Here is a 12,485-nt window from a genome sequence, read left to right as displayed (position 1 = left end):
CTTGTTATCCTTCACCTCCACTTAAATGTCACCACTTCACAGAGGTCTTTGCTGATGGCCCTGTGCCCCCGTCACTCCCTATTATATTGCCTGTTTTTATTTGCCTCTTATCAAACACTGTCTGAAATTATCTTGCTTATTCATGTGTTTCTTATCCATCCTCTCCCTGCCTGGAATGTCGACTCCCTGAGAAAGAGTCTTGGTCCCATGGCAACCTCACTACCCGGAACAGTGCCTGCCACGTGGTAGGGACTCAGTAAATATTTGTAGAAGGAATGAATGAGTAATTCTACCCGCAAGACTTCATATTGAATTTTCACACTAAGATGTAGCCTGGAACTCCAAACTGAAATTGCCAACACATCACAATACTAGTCTTGAGATCTCACCTCTGTCGTTTACCCTGAGGTCTAACCTCACCATCTACTCGACGCTTCCCTTCCCTGACCCTGCTTTAAAGAAGAGGCGGACAGGTTCTCTACGCATCATTCCCTGTTCTAAGGAGGTAGCAAGTTAGAGGCAGAAGAAAAGGGAACCTCAGGCGGACTATGAGTGCAGTCGGAGGGAAGGACGGTATTCCAACAGGAAGAACTGCCCACGCTCTCCTAGGGAAAGGCTGCCGAGTCCCATTTTTTTTTTATAAATTTATTTATTTATTTGGTTTTTAGCTGTGTTGGGTCTTCGTTTCTGTGCGAGGGCTCTCTCCAGTTGCGGCAAGCGGGGGCCACTCCTCATCGCGGTGCGCGGGCCTCTCACTGTCGCCGCCTCTCTTGTTGCGGAGCACAGGCTCCAGAGGCGCAGGCTCAGCAGCTGTGGCCCACGGGCCCAGTCGCTCCGCGGCATGTGGGATCCTCCCAGACCAGGGCTCAAACCCGTGTCCCCTGCATTGGCAGGCGGACTCTCAACCACTGCGCCACCAGGGAAGCCCCCGAGTCCCATTTTAAGGCCCATGGCAGAAGAAGCTCCAAGCGATCCCTAAACCCGGTTAGAGTAATAAGTGTGTGCTCCTTTAAGAGGAGGGCTGGAAAATGGAGGGGGCGGGGCCATAAGAAAAGACGCCCAACCCTGAACCGGGTGGGTTAGATAAGAAAAGACCAGCCCCTTCCGGTTACGTAATCCTAGCGAGATGGCGGCCCCCAGGGCGGTAAGTGAACGAAGCTTCTGGAGCCCCCCCAATTAGTGTCCGCTCCGCTTTCAGGGCCTCTTTCGGCGCCCAGGGAACAAGTAGCGAGGGGGAGCAGGGGGCCTCTCCCGCTAGGCCTCGAGCTGGGCGCGGAGACGTGTGGCCGTCGGGGGCCGGGAAGGATCGGTGAGGCTCACAGGCCGCGGAGGAGAGAAACCAGTGGCAACCAATGGGGAAGCAGCGCGTGCGGTCCGAGAAAGCGCGCCCAGCCAATCAGAGGGAGGGATCCGACTGCGAGCGCCTGGAGCGGAGGGGCTGTCGGGAGTGGGACCTGCAAGGGATGAGGGTTTGGGATGGGTTGGCAAAGAAACTGGGATTTGAGGTGCAAGGGTAGAGAACCGAAGGTGAGGGAAACTCATGGGAGAGTTAGAAATTTTGATGGAAAATCAAAGGGATGATGGGGGGTGGGGGCAGGATCCAAGAGGTGAATTTGGGAATTCCAAGGGAAGGACCTAGGGGAAATTAAGGGGAGGATTTGCCATATTGTGGAGAGAATTTAGAAGGAATTGGGCAAAATCAAGGAATGGACCTAGGAAAACTTAAAGTAAGAGGTTGGGAACTTAAGAGGAATTTTAAGGGAAAATAAGGATTTGGGCAAAATTATCGGGAGAATTTGGTTAAAGCAAAGAGAGAAACTGAGGCAGACTAAGAGAAAACTTTGGAGGGGAAATTGAAGGAAGAGTTTGGGAGCTTTAAGAGATAAGTTAAGGGTGGTTTGGAGAGAAATTAAGGTTATATTTGGGGGAAAGGAATGCGTTATTCAGGAAGTCTCTGGTGGGATTTGGATAAAATTAAGGGGAGAATTTGTGGGACATTAAGAGTTCAGATAATAGAGGTTTTGAGAGAAAGTGAGGGCTTAGGGGGAAATTAGGGGGAGAATTTAGGAAAACCAAGACCGTTTGGCCAAATCAAAGAGAATTTAAGGTTGATTAAGGGGAAGAACTTGGGGGAAACATGGGGAAATTTTACGGATCCGAAAGAATTGGAAGTTCTGAGAGGAGAGTTAAGTGAGCAGGGAAGCACTGAGGAGGGGAGATGTGGGAGCAGAAGCAGGGGGCTGTGTGTCTCGCAGGAGGCGCCAGGCTCAGCCTCTCCTCCCCTCTCCTTCTCCCCAGTCCCTTCGCCTGGTGGCTCCAGTGTGGAACGGGGGTACCAGCGGCATCCGTGGCCTGAGCAGGGCAGTGGACCCGGAGGGCAGTCAGAGGAAGGGGAGGGCGCTGCTCCAGTTCCTGGCTGACCGCTTCTATGATGTGGAGGCTGTGAGGGGGTACCTGCTCCAGAAGCAGGTGTTGAAGGTGCCCCAGAAAAATCGGTGAGAACCCCTGGCCTGCACGACCCTGCTGTTCAGGCCTCCCCAGTCAGTGCCCACCCTGCCCTTGCCACTCCAGGCAGCCCTGGGGCTTCCAGTGCCAGCCTTGCCCACTTGCATCTTCGTCTCCAGCCCACACACTTCCCAAGCCCTCCGGCTCATAGCCGCAACCCAATGCCCACCATCTCTTCTTGGAGGTCTAGCTGGCACTTCAGACCTAACATGGCTAACCCTTGGTTTCCCCCTTAAAAAGTCTTCTCACCCCCAAGCCTTCTCCATCCCAGTCAACGGCACCATTGCTTACCCGGTTGTTCAGACCACATTCTAAGGAATCGCTGATTCCTCTCTTTGCATCCCTTCCCTCATACCACATCCAGTCCATCAGTAAAATACCAGAATATCCCAAATTTGACCGACGGTCACCTCCTCGCTGTTTATAGCCTGGTCTGAGCCCTTTCATTTTATGGTTGGATTACTGCAGTCGTCTCCTAACGGGTCACCTTTTGCCCCCTATTATAGTCTACACAGCAGCCAGAGGAAACAGATAACATTACTACTTTGTACCCTTCCCTGGCAATCCAGTGGTTAAGACTTTGCCTTCCAATACAGGGGGTGCAGGTTCAATCCCTGGTCGTGGATCTAAGATCCCTCATGCCTCGTGGCCAAAAGGCCAAAACATGAAACAGAAGCATTATTATAACCAATACAATAAAGACTTTTAAAATGGTCCACATCAAAAAAAAAAATCTTAAAAAAAAAAAAACAACCCTCAAATGGTTTCCAACTGCAACTAGAATAAAAGCCAAACTCTAAGGCCGAAAACCCGGCCCCTACTGAGCTCTGAGACCCCTACCAGGGACACCCCTCACCCCCGCCAGCATGGTGTCCTTATGGCTATTTGTTCAACCATCGTAATTCAAGCCCTTGAGCCTTTGCACTAGCTGTTCCCTTAGCCTGGCAGATTCTTACCTTGACCTCTGCATTCCTTCCCACACTCAAATCTCTGCTCAAGTGTCACCTCTTCCGAGAAGCATTTCTTAACACCCAAATTAAATTAGCCTCCTCTATCTCTACCCCTGACTCAAGCCACTCCTGGTCTGTCCCTTGGCGTTAATTTCATCACTGAACTGATCCTCTGCAATTTGTATTTACTTCCCGGTTAGCTGTTTCCCCAGTGAAATAACTTCACAAGGGCAGGGACGATTATCTGCCTTTGGATTACCACTGCGCCCAGCACTTCGTAGGCCCTCAGGGAATATTTGCAGTCTTTGTCTGCCCGCCTGCCTGCCAGTCTGTCCTGTGCTGTGGACTCTGACCCTCTCAGCAGCTCTGGGGCCTGGCGAGGGGTGTGGGGTTCCCAAGGCTCACCCTCGGCTACTGTTCTCCCGGCAGGTCCTTCACCTACATCAAGGAGCGATATGGCCCCTACGTCGCAGGTGCCTCTTTCATCCTGAAGCAGGGAGGCGCAGTCAAGTATGATGGCAAAGGTGTCAGAATGGGGTTGGGGGAGGCGGGAGAGCGGCTCTCTAAGCCCCGGGCTCTTCAGTCAGTCAGACAGGCTTCCGTGCGCGCCCTGGTCTCTGCCCCCTCCTGGCTGTGTGGCTGGGGACTTGTTCCTGAGCTTCAGTTTTGTCATCTGTAAAATGGGATGGTAGTTGTGTCTAACCTACAAGGTGCGCTGTAAAGATTCAAAGATATTTTGCAATCTGGACACTTGTCACAGGTCACAGGCTGGCTTAGCACGTGTGCTCAGTCGGCGTTAGTGCGTCTTTTCCTTCCTCCTTTCCCCTCCTTTTTCTTGCCTTCCTCCTCCTCCCTTTGTTTTTCCCCTTTACTTTCCTTCTTTTTTGAAAACAATTCATGTAGGCTTCATCTGTCCCTCATCTTGGTTCCAAGTAAAATTTTCACTTGGTTTGAGTACTTCCTCCAGCACCTTCCTTAGAAATGATGTACCTGTCTGAAAACACCTCAACTTTTGCCCACCTACAAGGATTCTTGTCTTATAGCTCTTTTCTCTGTTATCAGTAACCTCTTCGACCCTCAACTCCTAGGTATGTAAAATTGGCCAGACGTTCCATCTTTGGTGGGGTTGTCAGGGAATCCAGTGAGACCAGACACGTAAAGCCCTTAGTGCAGGGCCTGGTGTGTAGTGAGTGTGCCATGTTCTTTGATTAGGGGGCTGGGAGTGTTCTCAAGAGGTTGGTGGCCTGGGGGACCCTGCTGACACTCCCTCTCTCCCCTTCCAGGTTTCAGGACAAGGAGTGGATGCGGCCAAATGGGCGTGGCCTCTCTGGTGAGCTCTGGAAGCTCCGGGAGGTGCCTGTAGAGGCTGTTGACGCCAGCGGCTGTGCCATCAACTACCAAGGCCTGGACAACCTCTGTGAGTAGGGTGTGGCGGGGAGGGGCGGAGATGGGGGGAGGTGGGCAAGGCTGTGCGCGTTCCCTTTCACGGTGGCTCCAGCAGGGCCCTCGGTGCCGGCTGCCCTCTCCCCCCGCAGTGGCCCTGAGGGAGCTCCAGTCCCTGTCGCTGCGGTGCTGTCCCCACGTGGATGACTGGTGTCTCAGCCGCCTCCACCAGCTAGCCGACTCGCTACGAGAGCTCTCGCTGGCCGGCTGCCCCCGAATCTCTGAACGGGGCCTCGCCTGCCTCCACCACCTCCAGTGAGACCTCAGCCTAGGCTGGGCCCCCAGCCAGGGAGGGGCGCTCTTGGGCACTTCCCACATCCCTGCCTTCACGGTGGACCCAGAGCGTTTGCGGTGGGTCAGCACAGATGAGTGGCGCAGGGAGCCTCTAGGAGGATGGGAGGACTCCTAGCCTGCCTTCCTTTTTTGTTTTAATGAGACCCCAAGAAATTTACACTGTTGCAGAACAGTGGGAGCCAGATCTCACGTAGTTGAACAAAGATTTTTATTAGAAAGCTAGGGGTTAAAGTGGGGCTGGGTACACCCCCCATACACTCGCTCCCACAGACGCCATCCTCATGCGTGTCCTCGCCGCCCCCCCCCCCACCCCGCCCCAATCTTGCCTCCTCAGGAACCTCCGCAGACTGGATATCTCTGACCTTCCTGCCGTGTCCAACCCAGGCCTCACTCAGATCTTGGTGGAGGAGATGCTGCCCGACTGTGAGGTTCTGGGGGCTGACTGGGCCCAGGGCCTCAAGCTGGGGCCAGAGGAGCAGCCCCGGGACACGGCCAGCAGCCCCATCCCTGCCTAGCCTTTGGCCCCATCCGTGTCGAGCTGGGCCTCATCCAGGCCGTGCTGAGAGGTTAACAGCTCATTTTTCTTCTAGCTTTCAGCTGGGTTCACTCAACTCGGGGGGTCGGGCTAGGATCAGAGGCGCTGGCAGGTCAGAGGCAAGGAGAGTGAGGTGGTTTGTCCCCTCCCACAGGGGTGCTCTGGCTGGCTGCACCCTGGGTTGAAGCTCAGCTCCTGTCAGCCTGTCAGGCAGCCCTTTGCACACACTTCTCTCCTTCCCAGTTCCGGGAACCCCTTCTCCTGCCTCTTCAGGCCTGGGGGAGGTAAGGGCTTCTGGCTGCAAGTAGCCCCAGGGAGCTGCACTCTCCCTTGCGGTGCCCCCATAGCGTGCCCACCTCTATGTCAAGAAACTTCTCTTGACTTTTGTCAGAGGACTCTTGTCGGATTATCTCACTTGAGTGTGTTGTTTCCCGCCAGGACCTGACGGATACAGAAGGTGCAACGGCCATTTTATAGGGATGGTTCTTCCCTGTGTGGGACGACTCAAGCTCACTGCAGGCTGCAACATCCCTGGCTCACACCCACTAAATGCTGGGAGCACCCCAAGCCCCACAGTGTTCTCGCTTATTGAGTTACTGACTCAGCTCCGAATTCAGCTTTCTTGTTTGCTCTGTGAAAACTGATCTGGGCCTTTGAAATATTTTTCCTTTGCTAAGTGGCCTGATAAGGTTTGCCAGTAGAGGGCGCTCGAGAGACGTTCCTTGAGAGAGGCAAGGCCTTTGCTTCCTGGCGGTGCTCAGGTGTGCCAGCTCAGCGGCCCTGCAGCGCACCTGCTTCCTGAAGCGTCAGGTGGTCGGCAGCTTCCCCGGCACCCCCCACCCCTGACCTGGCAGTCCTACAGAGAGCCTCCACTGAGGCACCTCCCTGTGACTGCCTCTCCACCACAGCCCTGAAGGTGGATTCCCAGTAAATTCCAAGGCACCTTACCAATGAATCTCCTTATTTCACTTTGCTGTTAAAGTCGTTAATTCTCAATATTAAACTTTCCCTGTTCAAATTACAGTATGGTTTTTCTTCTCTCCAGACTGGATCCAAACTGATAGAGCACCGGCATTTGGAGTGTTCCCAGAGATAAACACACAAAGGTGGGATTTGGGGGTTGATTTGATCCTGCCTTTGGCTTGAGTGCATTGCTGAGCTCCTCGGCAGTGGGAAAGGAGACATTAGAAATCCATGGGCTAAATGTCCATCGACAGATGAATGGATAAAGAAGACGTGCATATATACAGTGGAATATTAGCCATTAAAAAGAATGAAATAATGCCATTTGCAGCAACATGGATGGACCTGGAGATTACCATACTAAGTGAATTAAATCAGACAGAGAAAAACATCATACGATATCACTTATATACAGCATCTAAAAAAAAAAAAATGATACAAATGAACTTACAAAACAGAAATAGACTCACAGACGTAGAAAACCAAGCTTAAGGTTACCAGGGGGAAGGGTGGAGGGGAGGGATGGATTGAGAGTTTGGGATTGACATGTACACACTGCTATATTTAAAATATCAAGATAGGGAATTCCCTGGTGGTCCAGTGGTTAGGACTCCGCGCTTCCACTGCTGAGGGCGCAGGTTCAATCCCTGGTTGAGGAGCTAAGACCCCACAAGCTGCGTAGTGCAGCCAAAAGCATTTTAAAAATAAAAAATAAAATAGATAACCAACAAGGACCTCATGTATAACACAGGGAACTCTGCTCAATATTATGTAACAACCTAAATGGGAAAAGAATTTGAAAAAGAAGAGGTACATGTATATGTATAACTGAATCACTTTGCTATACACCTGAAACTAACACAACATTGTTAATCAACTACACTCCAATATAAAATAAAAATTAAAAAAAAAAAAAACCAAAAATCCAACGCATGCAACCGCAGCACGAAAAGGCTATCGCCTGGGGTCGTGGTGAGGTGCCAACTGAAGCCTTGTGCCCTGGGAGGCCCTATGGCTGCTGCACTTGATGCTGTGGCAGTAATGACAGTTCTGAAGATAGGGCTAGGCAGATTGCCTGGAGGGCCCAGCTCAAGTCACCCCTTCGGAATTGGAACGCTCCCATGACAGTCCCCCACCGCCCCCCGAAGTCCTTACTTGTAGATACTGCTGAAAATAACAACATTTAGGTTTTCGAGTTGCTGAGCTATGACAGTTGAATTCCCAGTCTTGACAAGTTTCTCATACGAAAGTGAGGGCACTGACTGGTAAACAGTGGGATCCAGAAATCTGGAATCGGGTCATCTGGTTGGACCCAAAGGAAACAGATGATCTCGAACTCCCAAGTCACTGGGGGCCTCCCTTACCAGTGTGAGGAGACCACCAGCGATCCTGCTCTCGAAAACCCTGTGAGGGCCTCCCCTGGGGCAGATGCCTTGAAAGGCAGACCTGCTTTTCTCAAGACTTCTTATCACAAGCATTCCCTGCTGCCACTCGACCCACAAATGCCAAGGGTCAAGTCTCAGCACGCTCCAGAGGACAGGTGCTCACTATGACCCAGAAGGGAACAGCTCTTAACACTGAAGGGCAAGACGTGCAAACAGATGTAGAGTCAACCCTGGGGAACCCGCACAGGAGTGGGTTCTCAGGGTGTTAGGCCGGTGAGAGTGGATCTCACACTGCATGGGGCCAAGTTCACCAATAGGAGGGCACTTACTAGAGATTCTGGGTATAACAAGTTAGCTAGTGCAGCTGGGGAGGTCCTGACAGCTTTCTTAGTTGGCTGACTGGCATCTGGACTCAACAGTGACCCACGGTTACTAAGGCGAGAAGCCAGAACCGCCCTGGCATAATCTGGAGAGGGAGATTCAAAGGCTGGGGGAGACAGGAAGATGGGGTCCACTGCTTTCAACCTGCACACCCACCCAACCACGTTCCACAAGAGGGCACCTCTTTAGTCATTCTCAACACTCGACTTTACCTCTTCCGCCTCCTGAGCAGTTTCTCTCTCCTGACTGGAGCATTTGCAGACTGATGCACACTGCAGCCGAAACTCGGCCCCCCCGAAACTCGGCCCCCCGGTGGAGGAACCTCCGCGCCCTGGGAGAAGCTAGATGAGCCGAGTCAGGAGGCCTGGACCGCCCCACCCCGGCCTGGGGGGAAGAGGGCTTGAAGACCCCTTCCAAGGTTGCTCAGGGCCCTGCCCCAGCCCACTCCGGCTTTTATTCCATCAGTATTCCCCACCTTCTCCGTACCCTCTTCCTCCATCTGGTCCCATGGGCTCCATTATTCAATCCTGGGGAGAGGGAATCCGCTAGACAGATAATCAACTGCTGCTGCCCTGTCCAAAAGACAGGGTTCCTGAGATGATGTGGACAGTTCCCAACCCGGGTGGGGTGAAGGGGGGTCGGGCCGGGCTCACTGGGGGGCCCTGCGTCCCAGCCCAGGCTCCAGGAGGTCTGGGATGAGGCAGCCCCACCTGCCTGCCACCCCAGACAGCCGATGCAGCCCAAACAGCAGACGCCTCCGGAGGGCTGCGACGGAAACACAGGCAGACACCCTCTCTGGTCCGGGGGGGGGGGGGGGGGGCAGATGGGAGTGTCCCTGGAGTCACCATGCCGCTGTAGGCAGAGCCAGGGCCTCAGGGCGTGGCAGGCCCAGGGCCGGATTGTGGGACCAGGGAGGGACGGAGGAGGCATGGGGGTCAGCTCAGCTCCAGGGCTCCTGGTGCCCCCACCCTTCACTGCCCTCTGGCTTGGCTCCCCCTCCCCCCACCCCTTCCATCCGCTCCTCTCCGGCTGCTCCCCGGCTGCTCTCTGGGTCTGGCTGCCTCTGCCTGGCTCTGGCTCGGCTGACAGACTCCCTGCTCTCTGCTCCCACCCCGTCGTCCCTCCACCTGCCCCTGCACATCTCTCCACCCTCCCCCACAAGGGCTTCCCTTATCTCTCGCCAGCTGTCTCCACCTTCCCGTCCTCTCTCTCTCTTCTTGCAGCTCTCTCCTCTCGGCCTTCCTGAATCTCTGCCGCCTGTCTGTCCTCCCTGCCTGCCCCTGGGGTCTCCCTGGCTGTCTCTTCATTCTCTGTAATGTCTGTCTCGGCCTGTATCCCCTCCTCCCCACCAGCCCCCTTCCCCATCCCCACCCTGACCCCTGACTCCGGGCCACACACCCCCACCTCTGGCAAGGTCACCCGTGCCCTCTCAGCACAGTCACCCCACCCCCACCCCCCTGCCTCCTCCCCCGGCCAGGCCCTGCCCCTGGCCTCCGGCCTGGCCACTTTAGGACTCTGCCTGCCCTTGGGCCATTCTGACACTTCCCAGCCCCGGCTCCAGTGGCCCTCGGCCTCACCCTCCCCCGGACTCTCTCCCAGGCCCCGGGTTCTCCCCTCCCCGGCCCGCCAGCTCCCAGCTCCCGGTGTCTGCAGCCACCCCTGCACCTTTCCCGCTGTCTCACCAGAAACCAGCCCCAACACGCCAGAGCCCCAACCCTCAGGTCTGCCTCCAGCCCTCCTCCCCCCTCCCCCTCCCTCAGCCCCGCCCCGGTCCCTCCCGGCCCCTGGGGCCCTCCCAGCCTCCCGCAGACCGGCTGGGCTGGGCTGGGCTGGGCTGGAGAACAACAGTGCTGGAGACACCAGCGCTGCCGGAGGAGGGCAGAGGGCCGGCCCAAGGCCCCGGGCGCTGGAGCTCGCCGGAGCCGGACCCAGAGGTGAAGGGGAGGGAGCCGTGCCTGGGGTGGGGACTGTGGGGCGAGGAGGTGACCCCGGTGATCCTGACTCCTGGTGAGGGGGATGAACTGCGGGGAGAGGGAGGTTGGAATGGCGGAGTCCCTGGTCTCTGGGGTGGGGATGGGGGATAGGTAGCCTCCCGGGTTTCTACGAAAGTAGAAGGAGCTGGGCTGAGTGGAAAGAACAGGGTGCTGGAATGCGAGTGGAACAGGGACTCGCAGGTCCCGGAAGAGAGGAGAGTCAGGGTCGTTGGTGGAGGGCTGGTGTAGGATCTGAGACTAACAGAAGCCTTAGAGGGCTTGGCAGGGACCGGGGGCCCGTCCCTGCACCCCAAAAGGCCTCTGTGGCTCTTTCGCAGCTCCCACAGCTGCCCCTTCCTGGGCCGGGTCATGCGCTGCCCCAAGTGCCTTCTCTGCCTGTCAGCACTGCTCACACTCCTGGGCCTCAAAGTGTACATCGAGTGGACGTCCGAGCCCCAGCTGGGTAAGGCCTACCCGGGACCCCGCAGCACCCCACCAGGCCCCACGCCAGCCAGCCCCGAGCCCACCCTGCCGGCTAACCTCTCGGCCCGTCTGGGCCAGACTGACCCTCTGCCCTCGGCTTACTGGAACCAGCAGCAGTGGCGGCTGGGGACCCTGCCCAGTGGGGACAGCACTGAGGCGGGGGACTGCCGCGCTTGGGGAGCTGCCGCTGCGGCTGAGATCCCCGACTTCGCCTCCTACCCCGAGGACCTCCGCCACTTCCTGCTGTCGGCAGCCTGCCGGAGCTTCCCACGCTGGCTGCCCAGGGGCGGCGGTGGCCAGGTGGCCAGCTGCGAGGATCCCGACGTCCCCTACCTGCTGTTGGCTGTCAAGTCGGAACCAGGGCGCTTTGCGGAACGACAGGCCGTGAGGGAGACGTGGGGCCGGCCGGCTCCCGGGGTCCGGCTGCTCTTCCTGCTGGGGTCCCCAGCAGGCGAGGGGAGGCCTGACCTAGGCTCCCTGGTGGCCTGGGAGAGCCGCCACTACAGCGACCTGCTGCTCTGGGACTTCCTTGACGTCCCCTTCAACCAGACGCTCAAGGACCTGCTGCTGCTAGCCTGGCTGGGCCGCCACTGCCCCGGCGTGAGCTTCATCCTGCAAGGCCAGGATGACGCCTTCGTGCACACCCCCGCCCTTCTGGACCACCTGCAGGCCCTGCCGCCCAGCGCGGCCCGTGGCCTCTACCTGGGTGAGGTCTTCACCCAGGCCAAGCCCCTCCGGAAGCCTGGGGGACCCTTCTACGTGCCTGGGTCCTTCTTTGAAGGCGGCTACCCAGCCTACGCAAGTGGGGGCGGCTACGTCATCGCGGGCCGCTTGGCACCCTGGCTGCTGCGGGCGGCGGCACGCGTGGCCCCCTTCCCCTTCGACGATGTCTACACCGGCCTGTGCTTCCAAGCCCTGGGCCTGGCCCCCAGGACCCACAAAGGCTTCCTCACGGCCTGGCCGGCAGACCGCACTGCTGACCCCTGTGCTCTCCGTGACCTGCTGCTGGTGCGGCCCCTCAGCCCCCAGGACAGCATCCGGCTCTGGAAACAGCTGCGGGACCCTCAGCTCCAGTGCTGAGACTCGGAGGTGGGGAGGGTCGGGGAGGGCAGACCTGGCCTGGGCCTTGGCGCCAGCCCCTTGCTCAGCCTCTCTTTCTAGGCCTCGGTGCGAGGAAGGGGGTCCTGGAATGGAGGCTGCCTGAGCCCTCCCTGGGCCTCCCCAAAAGGCGACAGACTGTTTCCGTCTTTCAGTTTTTGAAAAATATGCACTCCCCACTCTGAGGCCTGGAGTCGTCATCTCTGTCTACGGGGCCTTGAGGTAGTTTACAGAGCAAAGTTCAGCTGCACCCTGACCTTCACACCAGACACTCTCCCCACCCTTACTGGGCAAGGCCGGCTCCGATGGCCTCCTGGTCACCTTGCTGGACACCAGCTTTGACCCGTTCTATGGGAGACAAGGGGCCATCTCCGGAGGACCCCACCCCCATCCTGTTTGCTGAAGCTGACCTTCCAGCTTGCAGAAGTTTCTGGAGGAAGAAGATAGCTCAACAGCCTTGGCCTTATTTATCTCA

The 12,485-nt window shown here is 56.7% G+C and overlaps 2 protein-coding genes across 4 annotated transcripts; both read left to right on the top strand.

Annotated features, from left to right (window-relative positions):
• Positions 1 to 1,112: 1,112 nt before the first annotated feature.
• DMAC2 (distal membrane arm assembly component 2) lies at positions 1,113 to 6,750 on the top strand. Of its 3 annotated transcripts, none has more exons than XM_068528406.1 (7): positions 1,113 to 1,144; positions 2,299 to 2,495; positions 3,885 to 3,965; positions 4,739 to 4,872; positions 4,991 to 5,153; positions 5,527 to 5,758; positions 6,166 to 6,750. In XM_068528406.1, the coding sequence occupies exons 1-6, from the start codon at positions 1,127 to 1,129 to the stop codon at positions 5,705 to 5,707; spliced, it is 774 nt and encodes a 257-aa protein (XP_068384507.1). In that variant the 5' UTR covers positions 1,113 to 1,126; the 3' UTR covers positions 5,708 to 5,758; positions 6,166 to 6,750. The 3 variants fall into 3 exon arrangements, with proteins under 3 accessions (XP_068384507.1, XP_068384506.1, XP_068384508.1); XM_068528405.1 differs by lacking the exon at positions 1,113 to 1,144 and adding an exon at positions 1,443 to 1,527; XM_068528407.1 differs by lacking the exons at positions 1,113 to 1,144; positions 6,166 to 6,750 and adding an exon at positions 1,443 to 1,527 and having other exon boundaries at positions 5,577 to 5,709.
• A 3,452-nt stretch (positions 6,751 to 10,202) lies between these two features.
• On the top strand, positions 10,203 to 12,464 carry B3GNT8 (UDP-GlcNAc:betaGal beta-1,3-N-acetylglucosaminyltransferase 8). Its single transcript, XM_068527670.1, has 2 exons — positions 10,203 to 10,390; positions 10,768 to 12,464. Exon 2 carries the CDS (start codon positions 10,799 to 10,801, stop codon positions 11,990 to 11,992), a length of 1,194 nt encoding a protein of 397 aa, XP_068383771.1. The 5' UTR covers positions 10,203 to 10,390; positions 10,768 to 10,798; the 3' UTR covers positions 11,993 to 12,464.
• Positions 12,465 to 12,485: the final 21 nt, after the last annotated feature.

This window comes from Eschrichtius robustus, chromosome 19, assembly GCF_028021215.1.
Source record: "Eschrichtius robustus isolate mEscRob2 chromosome 19, mEscRob2.pri, whole genome shotgun sequence".
Taxonomy (NCBI): Eukaryota; Metazoa; Chordata; class Mammalia; order Artiodactyla; family Eschrichtiidae; genus Eschrichtius; species Eschrichtius robustus.
This window is presented reverse-complemented; position numbering and strand designations above follow the sequence as displayed.

Excerpts from the sequence above, each read along its gene's own strand:
- DMAC2 (XM_068528405.1), top strand. The coding sequence starts at position 1,477 with ATGGGTTGGCAAAGAAACTGGGATTTGAGGTGCAAGGGTAGAGAACCG. Across the intron at positions 2,496-3,884 it reads AAGGTGCCCCAGAAAAATCG|GTCCTTCACCTACATCAAGG; the intron begins GTGAGAACCCCT and ends TTCTCCCGGCAG. Across the intron at positions 3,966-4,738 it reads AAGCAGGGAGGCGCAGTCAA|GTTTCAGGACAAGGAGTGGA; the intron begins GTATGATGGCAA and ends CTCCCCTTCCAG.
- B3GNT8 (XM_068527670.1), top strand. The coding sequence starts at position 10,799 with ATGCGCTGCCCCAAGTGCCTTCTCTGCCTGTCAGCACTGCTCACACTC.